General features: G+C 35.6%; 2 protein-coding genes across 5 annotated transcripts; one reads left to right on the top strand and one right to left on the bottom strand.

The window, feature by feature from the left end:
• On the bottom strand, nucleotides 774-3,769 carry LOC18608656 (lipoyl synthase, mitochondrial). The gene is made up of 4 exons (XM_007043460.2): nucleotides 3,176-3,769; nucleotides 2,881-3,092; nucleotides 2,206-2,585; nucleotides 774-1,197 (listed from the first exon to the last, which is right to left on the bottom strand). The coding sequence occupies exons 1-4, from the start codon at nucleotides 3,604-3,606 to the stop codon at nucleotides 1,090-1,092; spliced, it is 1,131 nt and encodes a 376-aa protein (XP_007043522.2). The 5' UTR covers nucleotides 3,607-3,769; the 3' UTR covers nucleotides 774-1,089.
• On the top strand, nucleotides 10,522-18,725 carry LOC18608655 (protein STRUBBELIG-RECEPTOR FAMILY 3). Of its 4 annotated transcripts, none has more exons than XM_007043458.2 (17): nucleotides 10,522-10,653; nucleotides 11,159-11,352; nucleotides 11,769-11,898; nucleotides 11,992-12,063; nucleotides 12,709-12,774; nucleotides 12,848-12,919; nucleotides 13,015-13,086; nucleotides 13,171-13,242; nucleotides 13,327-13,392; nucleotides 13,551-13,616; nucleotides 14,016-14,428; nucleotides 14,541-14,998; nucleotides 15,418-15,689; nucleotides 16,355-16,493; nucleotides 17,534-17,670; nucleotides 17,758-17,914; nucleotides 18,257-18,725. In XM_007043458.2, exons 2-17 carry the CDS (start codon nucleotides 11,244-11,246, stop codon nucleotides 18,353-18,355), a joined length of 2,400 nt encoding a protein of 799 aa, XP_007043520.2. In that variant the 5' UTR covers nucleotides 10,522-10,653; nucleotides 11,159-11,243; the 3' UTR covers nucleotides 18,356-18,725. The 4 variants fall into 4 exon arrangements, with proteins under 4 accessions (XP_007043520.2, XP_017971575.1, XP_017971574.1 ...); XM_018116085.1 differs by lacking the exon at nucleotides 10,522-10,653 and adding an exon at nucleotides 10,787-10,893 and having other exon boundaries at nucleotides 14,016-14,383; XM_007043459.2 differs by lacking the exon at nucleotides 10,522-10,653 and adding an exon at nucleotides 10,787-10,893.

Here is an 18,923-nt window from a genome sequence, read left to right as displayed (position 1 = left end):
AACAAAAAAATTATGCTATTTGCCTATTGGGATTGGGACTATAGAGCATAGACACAGCTTTATTGGGTATTATTTGAGGAAGAGGGGGTAATGAAGGAGACAGATTAAAAGTGATTATGCGAAGGGGATGCGTGGAAAGACGTCACAGTTTATAGTATCAGGCTGGCCAGTACGGAAAGACATTGTAATACTTGCTTATATTGAGAAGTTTGGAGGCTCGCATCCATGGCTGGACCCATTAGCTCAAGGTTGCTATCATTCTGCCCTTCTGCATTCACGCCTTTTTGCTAGATTTTAAAAACTTGACCCCCATTGTTGGTGGGCTTGGTACCTTGTGGAGCCAAAATTCATCAACATATAAAATGGTTTAAGCAAATATTCTATTCTCAAGGTTGGCGCGGTGCCCCTTCTATCAGTGGCAAGCAAGGAGCTCGTTGATTACCCATTTATCAACACTTCAGCAGTGAAGAAGAAAACATCCTCACTGCTTTGTTTGTCCTTTCTTCCATTGAAACCAACTATTACCAGCCGTGCAAACACCAACCCATGGACCACTTGATTAAGATTCTTAGCAACCAGGAAGCAGCATCCTGACATCAAGGGTTGTCCTAGGCCCGTGGCAGCTCTGGTAACAGGTTTACAGAAACATGCAAGCTGTCTGACTTTTAACATAACCAGTACCACTCGTGTAATTTGACTATAGCCTACTATCAATTGTACAGCTCGTGAAAATAATTGATCAAAATATTTATCCTCTTGTGTGACGGTATCTACATGCTAAAAAGCATATTTATACAAGACATTGATCAGAAAGAACTTAAACTGTAGCTGATAATTACAAGAAATTGAGTATACAGCATGAACAAATTTGAATCAGAACTAGTGGCACATCCTGCAACCTGGGAGCACCAAAATCTTGGTTTGCACCAAGCAATTTATATCTCTCACTTTCTTCCTACCCAACTAATTCCCTTGAGTGACATATGCTAAAGCACATTGAGTAACAAGGGTAGTCATTCTGGAAAACATAATCTCAAACAGTTTAATAATAAAATACTAAAACGTAAGAATGATTAAGAGAAAAAGAAACTATGAAGCAGCAGCAGCCCGATCAGATTCTATCATGGATTTGATGTAGAATTCTCCTGCCTTGTATGATGACCTGACCATGGGACCAGATGCCACATACCGAAATCCCTACCCATCCAAAGGGGAAATTTAATCAGAACAAAACACAGATTCACATTTGACTACAACTGAGAAAAAGAAATCTTGGTTCAACTATGATGATCATTCACTGTTTAAAAACTACTGGTAAGTTTACTGGATGTTGGAACTTCAAGTAATGATCTAAATCACTGATGTAATAGGAAGTTTGTAAATCAATATGAAATTAACATGATATTTCAACAGTATTTATTACAACTAAATATCATTGATATAGCAAATACGCTGACAAAACATTAATTGCTAAACCTAAGGTCTTATCTAAAGATAAAAGGTCAAGGAGAAAACAATATCAAATGATGGATCTCTTCAAGCAAGAAATAGCAAGGTGTCAGCATCTAACCTACACTCTATCTATCTTGAACAATCATATGGAACCAAGCAAAAGTTTAACTTGCGTACAGGCATAGGACTAAAATACACAAGATCACTGAGAATGGACTGAAAATAATAGCATTACACTTAATCACAAATATTTCTGAGTAATACAAGTTTCCAATTAACAAATATTTCGGAGTAATACAAGTTTTCAATTATCTCCAGAAAGCTCTCTGCTCTCTGCTCTCTGCTCTCCAATAGAAAAGATCATTCAAACTCATTAACTGCCAGCTCCAATCAAGGATGCTGAGGCATTGTAAAAGGAGAAGGAAGAAAGATGAGAAAAATGCAGTAGACAAGGCTATCCTTGGCAATTATATATTGTCATCTATTCTGACATTTAATTTCTCGCTTTTACATCCCTTTATGGAGGAACATTTAAGGTCCATGGACAAGGCAACTTAACAGAACCTGCTTTAAGAACAGACCTGTTTTTCAAGAGCCAATTATGGTCAATAAGCTAAAGGCAAATTACTAAGACATGTTTAAAAAATAAAAAAACGAGATAGATGTATTGTTAGAGTTTCAATCAATCTTAGCAGATATAGGCATAATTAATAAAGAAAACTGTAAGTCTTAAAATAAAACATCAGTGCATACCATTTCCATGCCAAGAGTTCGATACTTCTCAAAAGCCTCAGGTGTAATGTATTCTGATACTGGCATGTGGCGCTTTGATGGTCTCATATATTGACCAAATGTCATCACATCAACACCCGCTGCTCTCACCTTCTCCATTGTCTTCACAACTTGATCAGGTGTTTCCCCACAGCCTAACATTATTGAAGTCTTCATAAGTGTTCCAGCGGGAGCATAGTCCTTCGCCATTACTAGAACATCCAAAGATTGCTTAAAATTAGCACGGTGATCGCGTACAACACTTTGAAGTTCTTCAACTGTCTCAATATTATGAGCAAAGACATCCAGTCCAGATTTTGCCACTTTCACTACACAACCAGCTTCTCCCCGAAAATCAGGAACTACATAATTGAAAATAGTGCAAGCAACATCAGCTACAATGTAGGAACTCAGACTCAACAAGAAATTTTAAAGATGCAAATGAGCAAAAACAACTCCTCATTGTAATTTTATTCATGTCAACTATCATAGTAGCGTGAAAATAAATCTCTACCAAATCACAAATGGCAAAACCTGATAAGCATTTTACTTTTGTAAGGCCATTTACATATCTAGAAAGTAAAACGCTTTGAACTTTCATACCGTTGGACACGGCAATTGGTTAACAACTACAATATGTTAAATTGTAATTCATACCCAAGGCTTCTATAAGCATATTAGGCTTCAAAGCTTTCAACTTCTGAACCGTCTCCGCAAAATGCCCACTCCCTTGATCAGCCAAATCATCCCGGTCTACGCTCGTAATCACCACGTAATCCAAACCCCACGACGCAATTGCCTCCGCAACATTCCCCGGTTCATTGGGATCCGGAGGAGGCGGCGTCCGCGAGGTCTTCACATTGCAGAACCTGAAAAACCTCAAAATTTGAATTCAAATATTTCCTCTTTCCACAATTAATTTCTTACTTTAATTTTTTTCTAAAAAAACCACCTGCAACCGCGAGTACAAGTATCACCCAGGATCATGATGGTGGCAGTGGCGGTCCCAGTCTCGCCACCGGACCAGCATTCGCCGAGATTGGGGCATCGAGCTTCTTCGCAGACGGTGTGGAGTTTTAATTCCCTTAACTTCTTTTTAATCTGAACGTATTTTTCGCCTCCGGGAACGGATTCTCTCATCCATTTGGGTTTGGGGAGTGGCTTTTTCTTGGTCCCGACTTCGACGGAATACTGGTTATCGTTTTGGAGACCGATAAAATCGGTAAGGGCCGGCGATTCGGCCGCCAGGCGGGCCCGGAGACCCGCGAGGGTGGGAGGGAAATCGGGTTTGGTGGTGGGGGATTCGATTGTGGATGAGAAGGGCCTTAATCTTGTGGCGGATGATAGGGTGCGAGCTAGGGAGTTAAAGCGAGATTGCATCATCTCTCTCTCTCTCTCTCTCACTAGGTTTTGGGGGGGGGGGGGGGGGGGGATGTGGGTTTCGTTTGTGGGCGGAGGGTTGCCGTGGATGAGAGAGAGGGTGGCAGATGTGAGAGATGACGGGGACGGGGATGTTGGTAACGGGTGGTTGGTGATGTTCACTGATCCATTGGTCCATTTTCAGGACAGTTGGTCCTTTGGGCCTACTTCCTTTTAGATTGAGCTTGTTCTGGGCTTTTCTTAACAAGGTTCCTTGGACTGCCCACTATCAACTTTTAAAGGTACCTGATCAAGACATACATACTAAGTGAAATGGCTTCAATTTTTATCACACATTCACGCTGGATGTTTTTGTCCTCGTACGTGTTTTAATCCAAGAAGCTCGACACTTGAAACGTTTTTTTATTTTTGTAAATATTATTATTCTTATAATTTTTATGTACATGGATGAGTCTGACAATGGCATAGGCAGTAGGCACAAATGTAAGCACATACCCATCTCTGAAGGGACTCAAACTTTGAGTGCAGCATGTGCAATCAACTGTCATCATCCGACCCAAGCTTTCCTTTTTTACTCAAATCTTAACCCCAGGCCTCCGACTTTTTCTCCTTTCTCTCATTTTCTAGGATCCGCTGGAATGTCATCGGATCGAACATCCAAGATGAAATGCACTTGAAAAGTTTGTTGACTCCATCCCCATGACTAGTAATTACTTCATCTGTCCTTTTACTCATTATAATAGTATACATTATGAGTATTGTTAACTCCTAAGTCCTTACATTTGGTTTATAACTATGGTACCACAAGTGATGTCCACCAAAGTTAAGTTCAGGAAGCAAATATTGTGATGGTGGACCCTCTCCCCTAACAAAAGAGAGATAGAGAAATCGGATTCTCTAACAAATGCTGCAACTCCAGACAAATCATAAATACTCTCTCTCTCACTTCAATTGGGATCCTATTAAATTGAAAGCTTTAAGTTGAAGGGGGAATAACAAGCGAAAGGGACAAATGATAAAGGGTTAGCTGTGGGTGGTGAGTGAGTGCATTATGATGTATTCAACAAGTTGAATCCCACACGCCAGCCAGATTGCCCATACCACCACAAACTGTGGCCCTGCACTCCCTCTTCGTATTCACTCACCAGGGCAACTAATATTTCAGTCTTCAGTCATGAACATTGACTTTGTTTTTAATATAACAATGATAAAATAATTCTATAAATTACTTAATTAACTACGTGTAGATTACAATATTTAGTTAGAGTTATATTATAATATTATTGATTAGTTAAAATTAAATTAAAAAATACAATTTAAATTTTTCTGTAAATATATAATTCCATAATACAATATTTTTCTTCTTGTAACAAAATCGTATTATAATAGCTCCTACATTATCTTAATATATTTATTCAAATTCCAATTTCTTAAGTATATGAACTACCAAAACCATGTAAATTTCTGGTGCTTCATTTTTTACACTATTTCATGTGACAAATAGGTAGTATTTGACTATATACATATAAACTTCATGTGGCAGAACTTATCAAAATAAAAATTTAATTAATTACATAAACTATCCTATCACGTCAATGTAAACAAAGTTTAATACAAAACCGATGTAACTCAAGTTGTTAGATTCATTGTGCAGCTTATGTGGTTTACATGAAACAATGGCATTATTGATTTGCTCATGAAAACAGAGTATCAAATCTTTTATGAGATTGTTGCACACTGTTCAAATTTGTTTTTTTATGATGTCATTGTACAATATTCGGTTCATTTATAACTTCATGTCAAGACAATTCTTGGTAATTTCACATTCAGAAAAACAAAAAAGGGGCTATGAATTTGTGATCATTGCATTCATTAGGGTATCAAAAATATTTTCAAATATGATATTGCTTATAAATGCCTTACGAACAAGTTAATAGTATTATTTTAAGATCATGTTTTTTCATTTAGTTAACACATTAAATTTATCATATTTATTATGTTAATTAGTAACATCCTCTATCTTACATCTACTTTTTTTAAAAAAAAAAACATCCCTCTAATTAAATACTTGGTTATAGTCACAAGAAAATGGTATTTCACTTTTGGTGTGTATATATATATACATTTACTTAATCTTTTACTTCAACTTTTGACGGCATAATACTTAAAAAAAATTTTGAATTATTTTTAAAAAATCAAAATATATCTTATTCTTTTATTTAGTTCAATCTAATTTTTATATTTTTATTTTATGTCAAATAAATTTTTATAATTAATTATTATTAAATAACATGTCATTTATCATTTTACATCACATGTTAACGTTGTATATTGTTATGTTATGATAAATGATGACATGATATTTTAATGTGATATAATTATATGTTCACATAATATGTTAATATGTTATAATAAATAATAATATAATATTTTGATGTGACATGATTATATGCTCATATAATATCTTTTACTCTTTATATCAATGTCAAGTTAAATGTCCTTTTAAGACCTAAGCATTATAATTATCAACAACAATTGAGGCATCCTTTGAGACCGGCCAAGGCCTAATCAAATGTCCTTGGCGTAACAGGTATCATGGATGAATGACAGTCCATTTATCCTTGAGTCGTGGCCGACCTAGCTATTGGCTATGGCAGTAAAACTTTAGGTTCGACAATGCCACGTGTGATTAATAACACCTTGATCAAAAAGAGAAAAAAATGAGTGATTCGTGTGGAGAAAGAATCTTTAGGCAGGAAATAAAATAGGAAACTATAAATTACATTACCGGTAAATTAAAAATAAGAAAAAAAAAACCTTAGTTTGTAAGCTGATATTAAGGCAAATGATGGAGGGTAGTATATAATGCATAATTACGCATAATTAAAATGAGGGATTTAAGTTCAAATTTGTTTTGATTAGAAAACAAGACCCAAATTATTGAAACTGTTCATTTATGTATAAAAGCGTTTAATTTAACCAAAGGTGATTCCCAAAAAGGAAAATTTAAGTTCCCTGGCGGAATAAGTGGGAATAGTAAGAAAGGATCCAATTTACCTAAATCAACATTTGAATGGTTTCCAAGGAGCTCATTTATTACCGTAAACGATCTTTGACCTTTGGGTTGCTTCTCTTGTTTAACCGAAACGGAAGACAACATCAATCCAAAACAAGTGTTTGCTAGGAATCCAAGCGTTTAGGTGTAGGATTAGGATGGCGACTTTTACTTCACCATAATTACATATAGTAATGTCATCTTCTCAATTCTCCGAAATATGCATGTAAAACCCATTTGCTAATTGAACATTAGTAAAATGCATTTCTGGAATAATAATAATTATAAGAAAGAAAAGAAAAGAAAAGAACATTGAAAATTTTATTTGAAATGTTATTCCCTCCGTTACTCCAACTAGAAGGCGGCGGGGAAGGGGCTGGATAGTTGCGTGGAAGGCTTGTTTTACGTATATTATCATATCTTTTACTACCTTTATTACTTGCATGTCACACCATTATTCCACACAATTATTAAATGTTAACGCTAACATACCAAAGCAGTATGTGTGGCAACTTTGTTTGAACTTGGTAAATCATTTTATCATCTTCTTTTAATATTATTTTTTCTCGTTGTTCTATAAATGCTCATCTGCTTAATTAATTGCTCAGTGCATCATTATTACTTTTTAAACAAATATGTACAAAAATTTTGGTTTATTTTTTAAAAGAGATTTGCCCGCATTTGAATTCTTATATAGGCCTCCAACCAGGTCATGTCACTTTATTAGTATTTATTATGATAATTACTAATAATTATGATTTTGTTTCTGTAGACATGTGTTGGGCAAGAAAATGAGAAACCCAATCACTTGAAGCTTATCTGCACATCTATTCATCGAGTAAAATGATACCTGAAAATTATACCCAAAAAAAAAAAATGATACTTCAGAACATTTTTCAACACAAATTAAACAATAAAAGGCCGACTAGCTATATCGAATAAAAAACTATACATTTACATTAACTATACGTGTAAATATATTTCAATTGTTTGGCAAAAGCGGCAGGTCATGATAGGTCACAGCCAACAAGACGGTTGGTGGGACTCCACGCGCGGGCATGGCTTCCCTGTTGGTCCTTTGGGGTCACCCACCTTGAGAAGACATTAAGAAAGAAAACTACTTATAAACTATAAATATATAAACTAATACAACGAGAGTGACGTAACTTCCCTATTAATGTCTAAACTCAGTTATAAGGTAGCTGTCTATCCATGTCCTCCTTCCTTATCTTGAATTTTACAAAAATATTGTTAGTTGATATGATCAAATATAAAAGACGAGTGTGACTTGGATTGTGTTAATGCATGAGAACACAAAGTTTGCCTCCTGAGGTGACCATTTCTGACAAATGACATCTCTACTTGGTCCATAATTTTCTTCCTCGTATTCATCCTTGCGGATTATAAGATGCATATGTTATCAGCCATGAAAATGACACAGTCCGCCAACTTATAATTAAATTGAAAATACTTGTAATATTATCAATACAAAATAAAATGTAGGAGAATCAAAATTACTTTAATTGATCAAATTTATAAGCAAACACACACCGTTGTGACCATTTGCTTAAACATCAACTACTATTAATTATCTCATATGAGCTTCACAAGTCCTCGATTAATTTTTGTTTTCTGTTTCAAAGCAACAATGCTTTATGTCATTAATCAATTTGCTATATTAAAAAAAACATAAAGTCAAGACGGATGTCCAATCCGCTGTGCACTTGACTAGTACAAGTTGAAGTCCTATTTATTCTCAATATAGTTCTTTTTACAGTCATGATTGCAACATTAGAAATACTTAAAAGAAACTCCAATTGTAGTTTGAATTGAACCTTTAAAGTATCAAAATGACCAACACACAACTAGAAGCATAGAAAAAGGGAGAAAAAAACCACAAAGAGATTCCGTCCCAAAACAAAACAAAGAATATTGATGGCATAACTAGAATAAATTACGGGGATCCTTTTTCCTAATTGATTATGTACAACGGGTACATGCTGCGGGGTGAAGCCCAATCGGATGCGGAGATTTGAGTTAAAATTGAGTGGGTGACCATCGGACAGATTCTTTGACGAATGACAGCCTGTGTAAGGATAGAAACAGATAAACACCGCCTACCTTTTAAGACAACAAATTTTTTTTAAAAGTCTTTTCTTTTTGTCCGTTGAAAGGGATAAAATAAATTAGCTTTTCAAAAGTAGCTTTTTCTGACTTGGAATTTTTATCTTCCAACGCCACTTTTTTATTTTTCTTAGCTTCGTTCACATTCCTGTTGAAGTCTAGTTCTCAATGTTTTCTTCTAATTTGTTACAAAGAGAGTCATACTTTTCCAAACTAAAATCCATACGACTTATTCGTAATCAATGCGTTCGTTGAAAGTTTTGCTTGTCATAATTTCAAAGTTGAACGGACTTTGTATTACTAGTATGCACCCACAGATGCAATTAAAAGAGTGTACATTTGCAGCGGTGGCTTTCACTCCAATGTAACATTAACCAATCATTTGCATTAGAAACTTTGAAAGTTAAACAAATGTTAATTACCAATCATTATGTGTTTCAAGTCGTAGTTTATTTATTTAGGGAAGTTTAATCCTTCCAGTTTAGGTTTAAACATGCAAATGGAGAAAAGGAGCTGCATGTCTCAATCAAAACAAGAAATTATGGGGGTAAGAAACAGAAGTATAAAAAAACCATCAAGTTGGTCTTTGAATTTGAGGACTGAAGGTGGGCCTTTGAATGAGCTCAAAAAGGCAAAGAGAGAACCCACAGAAACAGTGGTTCGACAAAGCACGTGAAGTTTATAGAAAAACCGGTGGCTATTCTATACATTTGCAAATTACAAATTACAGACAGTGTAACCAAGGTATTTTCATTTTCATCATCTTTTCCTTTTACACCCTCTCAATTACCTTCGATGCGCGTAGGTTCCACTCTCCAGTACCCGCCAGCAGCATCAGCGTTTGCCGTCAATTTATTTATATCCAATAATCTAGAATAATCATTTTCTTTTAATATGAAAAAAATAACATATTTAGTTCACTGAAAGAAATAAAATTAAAATAAAATAATTATTTCAAAAAAATAAAATAAAAAATAATTATTATATAAATTGATTCATGAAAATAAAATAAGATAAAAATTACTATTATTAATTATCCTATTATTTGATTGATAGAAAATATTTTAAAAATAGTTAAAGAATAATTAGTAAATGATAAAATAAATTTTTTTTAAATTTAATAAATTTTTAATTAAAAAACAAAAAGATTATGATGAAAAAATAATATTTTTTATTAAAATTAGAGAATTTATCTTGTTAAAAGATAAAAATATTCTAAATAATAAAATTAAAATATTTTTTACTATAATTAAATATTATTTTTATCAAAATATAAATATATTTTTATTATAATTTAATAATATTTTATATTAAAAAAATTAAAATTCTAATTAAATTAAATGTAATTTTATCTCAATAATTAAACAAAAAAAATTATTTCATCCGTCTAACCAAGCACGGCCTAAGAGTATTAAATTTACATTTTCCAATAAGCTTTGAGTTCGCTGAAAAACAAGCATTTCCCATTGCTGCAGGAAATCAGTCAGAACAGAAAATCCGTGACCCTGAAAACATGACGCCCACCGCCCGCTTTCTTTTTCTAACAAAAAGATGTCGTAAGGGAACATGCTTCCGACCAGTCACGCGCTCAAAGCGCGTGTCAGTTTCCGTTTTCGGTTATTTTAACGTTAGCGCATAGAGTAGAAAAAGAAGAAGATGATATACTTGACTAGCACGCACATTGCACAATTACACACAAAACACACTGTTTCTGTTTGTCTTATTTTTCACATAAAAAAAAATAAAAAAGTTAAAAAAAAAGAAAAAAGAAGAAGGAGAAGAAGGAAATAAAGATATTCATAGGTAGAGAGAAACTCTGCTGCACCTTTTTCCACATTTCGCTTTGCACCTTTTTTTCCCCTTTTTCTCAGGTATTTTTATTTTATATTTTATCTTCTTATTCTGCTTTCTATTCACAAATTCATGGAATCTTAGCTCCTAAGTCTTTTTTTTACTTAATATATATTTATTTTTTCTTAAAAGCATTGAAATATAAAAATCACATTAGCTTTTGTGAAAGTTCTTTGAACACTTTTCTTCGCCTTATTGGCCTCATTTACTTCAATTGCCTTCAACATTTCTCTAAAACTTTCTGCCTCTTCAACTTCCCAGTGAGTTCTTTACTTCTTTCTGCCTCTGTTTTCTCCTTTTTAAAGATTTGATATAACTCATATATGTAAATATATGTGTATCTATCTACATACACTTGGAACTGTTTTTGGTCTTTACATGTTTTATGCAGTGGACCAGAATTTAAGATTGTTTTTCTTTTTCTTTTTTAACTAGTTTTGTTTCTTTTTTTTTTTAGTATTTTAAGATCATTTTGAGTTTAGATCACTGACTTTTTGTTTCTATTGTGTTTGATTTTTGTTTCAGCTTGGAAGTTTGCTGTTATGTGGTTAGTGGTGTGAAGGAGAGATTTGGAATATTGGAGGATTTTTTAAGTTGAGTTTAGAGATCAATGGGTAGTAAGAGATCTGGTATAGAGTGGAAGAATTTGAAGATCTTTGTTGTGTTTTTGCTGATCTGCGCCGCCGGGGTTTCTTTAGGACTCACCAATCCTAGTGATGGTAAAGCTAATCTTGCAGCATTTTTTATTTTCCTTTTATTTTAATCTGTTTGGCTACTGAGAGAATGTGGGAAAGTGAAAGAAAATGAAAGGTGTGGAACTCGAGTTGTATTACTGTCTAAAGCTGGTGGAACAGGAATAGTCGGTTTGACTAAGCCAAAATAGTTGAATAGTGAAGTAGTTTTGATTTATTAATAAAATTTTGCTTTGCTTAATTGTTCCCTGTATTCTCTGCAACCAATGAAGGTTTTAGCTGGGATTCTCTTTCATCGTTCCAGGAGATCATCTGTAGATTAACTTTAGCATTTCTCTCATGTTTTATGTGTGTGTTTTTGGTTTATTCCAATTCTTATGATGCTTTCTAGTTATCATGTGGAGCTTTGTATCTAACTGTCTGCATTGCTTTGGTTGAATTAGTTGCTGCAATTAATAGCTTCTATACTGCATTGGGCTCTCCCTTACTTCCTGGTTGGGTTGCTTCTGGCGGAGACCCATGTGCTGAAGCATGGCAAGGCGTACAATGTAACGGTTCAGACATAATGACCATGTGGGAGGCCATTTCAGTGACTCTTTAGGTTAATGAATGTTCTGCAACATGCCCAATGTTTACATCGCTAATATGATCCTTTGGCGTTTGCAGAGTTCTTAATGGTGCTAATTTGGGTGGACAACTGGGTGACAATTTAGGAATGTTTGCTTCTATCAAGGCAATGTAAGTGGTATTTTCTCTCATCTCCTCTCACAAACCAATTTCTGTGCTTGTGCCTGTGAATGAACAATATTGTGATGTTATTTTGTTGCCTTATTAAAAAAAAATAATTGTTGGCTTGACTGAAGTGTCTTCCCCTGCACTTCAGAAAGATACTGATTCTTTGTTCACTGTCATTTGAATCCTTTTTCAAATTACAATGGTCTTCATTGTTAATACTTGGCTATAATGGAAAAAAGAGAACACAATGCACTTGGTTGGCACTTTTCTGCATCTAGGATTTATTGATTTCAAATGCATAGAGATTATTAGGAAGTTAAATTGTATTTAACTTTTAAACTTGGAAGACACCAAATTGATTTCTTCAGACATAAGATCTCATATTCGGGAATTTATGTAAGCAGTTTAAATAATTGTATCATGCTTGAAACATGCAATTATTAATTCATTGAACAATCAGATAATCAACTGCTAAGTGAGTGAATGATGTGCTCTAGATATGCATGGGAAATAGGGAGGGAAGCATGAGGTATCTCTTCTCCATTTTACAGCAACATAATCACATTTTGTGAAATATCAGATGGTACTATTTCTTTCTGATATGTATGTTGGACACTGTCATTGATTGTGTAATTTGTCCTGTTTCAGAGATCTAAGCAACAACCAGATTGGGGGCAATATTCCATCCAATTTGCCTGTTTCTATGCAAAACTTGTGCGTTTGATTCTCACATGATCATATCTTTTAATCTCCTTAGCAAATTCATAATCCTCTTTAAATTCGGCAGTTTTCTTTCCGCCAATCAGTTCAGTGGAAGCATCCCGGATTCACTATCTTCTTTGACTCTGTTGACAGACATGTAAGTTTTTGCTTCTCTGTTGTTTGAGATGACGCCTAGCTGTTCTTACTTCTAGACAGAACATATTCCTAACTTTTGTTCTTTTGTGCCATCAGGTCGCTGAACAACAATCTTTTGAGTGGAGAGATACCAGATGTCTTTCAGGCCCTTTCTGGCTTGATCAATCTGTAGGTTTCAAATTCAAATAAGTTATTAAATTTCCTAGTTTTTTTGATAGTTTATTCATAGTTGGAGCAATTGTTTCCCTATAGGGATTTGTCTAATAACAATTTGAGCGAGCGACTGCCTCCATCTATGGAAAATTTGTCTCGTCTGACCACTCTGTGAGTTCTCCTCCTTTCCAACTGCACAGCCATTTTAATTATAGTAACTTTATCTGAATGGCAGCTGACTGTCTCAGTTGGCAGACGTCTGCAGGTCAATCAGCTGTCAGGAACGCTAGATGTTTTACAAGATCTTCCCCTCAGAGATTTGTACTCTTCTCAACTATGCCATTTGTAACATTTAGAATGAAATATTTGTTTATATAATCCTTTTCCATCAGGAGAACCACATTGTAGTGGTTTTAGAAGTTTCTTGGAGGATTCTTCTCTACTAATGTTCTTTTCCCTGTTCATCCTATTTTGAACAGGAACATAGAAAATAACCTTTTCTCTGGACCCATACCTGAGAAAATGCTGAGCATCCCAAGCTTCAGGTGAGCACTGCATCTTACATTTCAAGAGAATTAATCTTTCGTTTGCAAATTTTAGGTAAGCACATATAACTGTCATACTGTTAGATGCACATCCAATGCCATAGATACAGATATCAGAGATGTTTCTCAGCTTCCCAATTTCAGGGAACTTATATGGTTTATCATTGACAAATGCCAAGAAGACCAATTATTTTGTAAAAATTGGTTAAAATGTTGATGAGGGGAGGTTGCAGCCTATGGCACCAAATTCATCATAGGTCAACTAAACATAATATCCTTTTGAGGATGGATCTTGCTCCACTTTTAATTTTTCCATAGATATAATTTGAATGTACTTATTGTATACTTCATTTCTTTCTGTTGCATGTTTGTTTGCTTATATTGAAATTCTCTGCACAGAAAAGATGGAAACCCATTTAATTCCAGTATTGCTCCATTGCCTGCTCCCACATCACCATTAGCACCACCACATGCACCACCTCATTCTGAAGCACCAACTTCTGATCAAGCACCAACAACTGATCAATCACCTGGGAAGCATGCCGATGGGCCTTCTGCGTCAGAAGGATCTAGTTCTGGAGAGAAGAAGAAATTCTTAACTTCTAAAAGGGTGGTCTGGATATCAATTGCAGGTGTTTTGTTGTTTATAATATTGGCTTTAGGACTTCTGCTTTTTATACCAAAGTGTAGCAGAGGAAGGGAACAGGCTGGCAGAATTTTTAAACGGCATCAAGTAGGTGCATATAGAGGCAACAGAGAGAACCTTGGTGAGGATGGTCCCTTACGTACCACAACCAGTCAAACAGAGAAAGGCAAATGACTATGCTTTTACTCCAATTTCAATATAGATATAGATTTTTCCTATTATTGTCAGGTTTTTCAATTGTTTGAGCAATAATTTTTTTTTGAAAATTTTGTGAACAGGCCCAAAAGAGGCAGTTACAAGACCAGTGGGATTTAATCAAACAGACAGGGGAAGAATGGGGGCGATTGCAAAGCCGCAGAATGAGAAAGAGAGAAATGCAGAAAGGATGGGCACAATGCAGAAGCGATTTGACCATGAGATAGACATGAGTAGCATTGATATGATGTTGATGGTTCCCCCACCACCACCACCACCACCACCCCCACCTCCTCCCCCTCCCCCTCCCCCACCCCCTCCACCCCCTCCTCCACTTTCTGAGAAGGTCATTGTGAAACCAATTGTGCCTGATGAAGTAACTACTGCAAGGCCTTCTGCCAGAACTTCGAAACCATCTACATTTGCAAAGTCTTTTACCATTGCAGTCCTTCAACAATATACAAACAGCTTTGCTCAAGAAAATCTTATAGGGGGTGGGATGCTAGGGAATGTCTATAGGGCAGAACTTCCTGATGGGAAGGTATAATTGTTAATTTCAAACAGATTTGATTTTGTTACACGTAGGGTCTTTCTTTGTCTTTAATTATTTTTTTCAAAGTGTCTGCTACATATCATACCCATTCCCATGTCTGTATCATTGCTTCATAGGCTTGCCATTGGGAAAAAAAATATAAAGGTAGAGCTAACAGAGATAATGCAAATCTTAGTGTCCATAAATAACCTATTATTTGTCAGTTTTAGAATTCATAATGCTGTCTTTTCCTCCCTTCCTCCCTCCTTCCCTTGCTCTGCACCTTTAGCTCTCTGTCCACATTTGCATATGCACAAAGTTGCGCTCGTGTGTATGGTACCATAGCATATCAAGTAGACATTGTAGATAGCATTATGTATGGAGCAGCTTCAGATTCTGATGCATGATCTTGTTGGATGCATTTGTAGCTACTTGCAGTCAAGAAACTGGACAAGCGAGTTGCAAGTCAGCAGAAGGATGATGAATTTATTGAGCTGGTAGAAAATATTGATCGTATCCAGCATGTGAATATTGTCAGGCTGATGGGTTACTGTGCAGCGCATGGTCAAAAGCTTTTGATCTATGAGTACTGCAGCAATGGGTCAGTGCAGGATGCCCTGCACTCAGATGATGAATTTAGAAAGAAGCTTTCATGGAATGCCCGTATTCGGATGGCATTTGGAGCTGCTAGAGCCTTAGAGTAAGTCAAGTTACCATTGAGATGAGATGGCTGTATCTCCCTTACTTGTTCTCCATTCTAGTAGGTTTAGCTTTACATATTCAATTGGTTGGGCTGCTGTGGTTGGAACCTTTTTTTAGTGGACGGGGTGTCATCAGTTACTTTCTGGACATGCTTAGCATGATGTTATTGAAAAGAGTTATATTATGAAATTGAATCTGGTTAGAAGCTTACTGTTATAGCTTATAGAGACTAAATTGTGAAAGCTTAAATCTAAGTTAATAGTGGGAGTAAAATTAAGATAATGATGAAGAGGTCAAAAGGAAGCAATGACTAATTGCAGATGGGAGGTTTTTGGATGAACCTTCTTGTCATTTCTGCCAATGACCTTCTGTTCCAAGCAGCTTTATTCTGGACTGATCAAAAGAATTAAGGGTTAACTTAGTCTAAGAGTCAAGCAATTTATATACTTTAATTATGGGCCATGCAATAGTAAGAAACTTGGGTAGTTCTTAGATCTGCTGATTGCCATATTTGGGGTAAACTAAACAGACACACATCCATCCTTTTTTCTTTTTTTCAGGTGGGGGTGGGGGGGAATATGTTAATTTTATTTGACCCTTAAGTTTTAGCGTTGAAGTGCACATCATTCTAGTCCTAATCTTCTTGTTGTGTTATGTGAGAAGGTATCTGCATGAGGCCTGCCAGCCACCTGTTGTACACAGAAACTTCAAGTCTGCCAATGTTCTCCTTGATGATGATCTTGATGTGCGTGTCTCTGATTGTGGTTTGGCGCCATTAATAGCATCAGGTTCTGTAAGTCAGGTAGGTTTAAGCTTGTCATCATCTTATTATGCCTCTTGGAACATGGGACAGTGATAAAGCTTGGAACTTTAACTGGGTCATACACAAGATTTATATCTTTACTAGACTGGGTTGTTTGCATTTTAAGAAGTTGCTGTTGTGCAATTAATATGTTAAAAAAAATTAAACAAAAGAACAACATTTTTCTAGGAAACACGAGTTCTGAGGAAAATAATTGAGAATATTAAACAGAAGCTGCTGTAATAGTGAATGTCTAACATCAGGCTCTTGAGATAATCTTATATTTGACATTTTTTGTCTCCTCTTTATTTGCTAATTTGACTAGTCATCTAGCCTTGTTCCTTTCAGTATAAAGAGAAATTTTGGAGGTTTTAATTGTCTGGTTCCACCATGATACTAATGCTACGGAATAGTATTTTAGCTTTTACTTTAGTATGATAATTCATTCAGGGGAAGTCCCAGATAATTCTATATCTGGAAGAGGAAACTGACCTGTTCATGTACCCACTATAAGGGTAAAAAAGGAGTGGCTGAGCTGTCCTCTATTTACTTGTTTAGTTTGACTAGCAGCAATCTCCCTGAAGCTAATCTTTTCAGAAATTGGTTGATATGCTGATGGTATCCTGTGAGTTTTGTTGTTCATGTATTTGCAGCCAAGAATGGAATCATGTTCTTGATGGTAATTATATGTGCATCTGAAATTAATAAATAGCCTTTATTCACTTAAAAAGATTGAGCTATGCAAACCAGCCTTAAGTCATATCTTCAATAATAGTGGTTAGCAGTATTGCTACTGCATTAATTACATTTCTGATGCTTTTCAGGAGAAATGGTGGTTTTGTGGGCTAGGGAAAGTTGTTGATCAGTCATGTAGGGAAATATTCAAGACTTTTTTTTGCTTGATGTTCGGAAAATATTGAAATTAAATGCTTATTGTTGAATTTGATACCCTGCCATTCATAATAGTAGTTAGTTGGGGGCAGCTACATAAATCTTTCTTGGCCATTCAGCTAGCAATTCTGAAACTGTTCTACATTCAGTTGTCAGGACAACTACAATCAATTTATGGTTATGGAGCTCCAGAATTTGAGTCTGGAATTTATACTTCCCAGAGTGATGTTTACAGCTTTGGAGTATTTATGTTGGAACTATTAACTGGCAGGAAATCTTATGACAGGTAAAGGGCTGAAACCATATTGCGGTTTATCATTGTGTCCACTTCAATAATCTGATTAAATGATATCTTGTTGAAAATGTTATTTAGGACAAGGAGTAGAGGCGAGCAATTACTAGTAAGATGGGCAGTCCCTCAGCTCCATGATATTGAAGCATTGTCTAGGATGGTTGATCCTTCTCTCAGTGGAGAATATCCTGCTAAATCATTGTCACGCTTTGTTGATATCATTTCTCGGTGTGTTCAGGTGAGAATATCATGGCTAACTTTTATATGCTAAATGCACACACAGGTTCAATGAATGACAATTGATATCAACCTCCTACATTTTCCTGGTCCATTACGATGGAACTTCAAACCCCCCCCCCCCCACGCACACACACAGATTCAAAGAGTGATAATTGATATCAAAAGGTGTTTAATTGATCAAGTAGTTCTTAGATATCACACAACACTTTTTTATGTAGACCTCCTCTTCCTAAGCATACTTGTGTCCAAACAGTTTCAGCAAACACACAAACAGCTTGGACATATTCCTCTGCATATATTTAAGTCCAACTGCTTGTCTAACCTCAAGTTCATTTTGCAGTCTGAACCAGAATTCAGGCCGCCAATGTCTGAAGTTGTTCAAGATCTATTGGACATTGTACGGAGGGAGCATCCCAGTAATGAATCAAATGGAGACTGACTTACAGTAGGCAATAAACCTGGTGATATGATCAGTTAATGGATGAAAGTCACAGAGATTTGATCCGTCTGAAGTTGGTCTGAGAAAATACATCCATTGTAAAGAGGCTGCAAGCAAATTCTCCCACTAACACACAAGTTGCATCCCAAGCTCTTATGCGAGAGGAGATTTGAAGGACATCAACTAGGAACCTTATTGCTGTGACAATGAACAGTCTGAATTTTCAGGTCTGTTACTTTGTAATCATTCCATTATCGTTCATTAAATCATGTAACAATGTCTTTGCTATGGCATAAATATGCTAATCATTTGTTTCCTAATATTATTATTGTTATCAATTATTCATAATGATTTTGTTTCCACAACCTGATATATGGGTCCATTTTGCTTTTGTTTTTGCCTGGAGGAGATGGGTCCATTGATGTGTACACCATGAGCATATTCTTGGTTTGTGTTTTCGTAGAGCTAGAGGTCACACGACTGCAGAAAACATTATCCTAGGAAAAGCTTTTTCTGTGTTGTGAACTGATTTGCCGGAGGAGGCTAATCAATTGGATTGGGATCCATG

This window comes from Theobroma cacao, chromosome 2 (assembly GCF_000208745.1).
Source record: "Theobroma cacao cultivar B97-61/B2 chromosome 2, Criollo_cocoa_genome_V2, whole genome shotgun sequence".
In the NCBI taxonomy this organism is placed as follows: domain Eukaryota; kingdom Viridiplantae; phylum Streptophyta; class Magnoliopsida; order Malvales; family Malvaceae; genus Theobroma; species Theobroma cacao.
Note: the sequence above shows the minus strand (reverse complement) of the source record. Positions and strands in the feature narration are given on the sequence as shown.

Bases quoted from the DNA above. Each gene is read 5' to 3' on its own strand.
- LOC18608656 (XM_007043460.2), bottom strand. From the start codon at position 3,606: ATGATGCAATCTCGCTTTAACTCCCTAGCTCGCACCCTATCATCCGCC. The intron at 3,093-3,175 runs GTGGTTTTTTTA...GAGGTTTTTCAG, and splicing joins ACTTGTACTCGCGGTTGCAG to GTTCTGCAATGTGAAGACCT. The intron at 2,586-2,880 runs GTATGAATTACA...TCAATTATGTAG, and splicing joins TATGCTTATAGAAGCCTTGG to TTCCTGATTTTCGGGGAGAA.
- LOC18608655 (XM_007043458.2), top strand. From the start codon at position 11,244: ATGGGTAGTAAGAGATCTGGTATAGAGTGGAAGAATTTGAAGATCTTT. The intron at 14,429-14,540 runs GCAAATGACTAT...TTTTGTGAACAG, and splicing joins AACCAGTCAAACAGAGAAAG to GCCCAAAAGAGGCAGTTACA. The intron at 14,999-15,417 runs GTATAATTGTTA...ATGCATTTGTAG, and splicing joins CAGAACTTCCTGATGGGAAG to CTACTTGCAGTCAAGAAACT.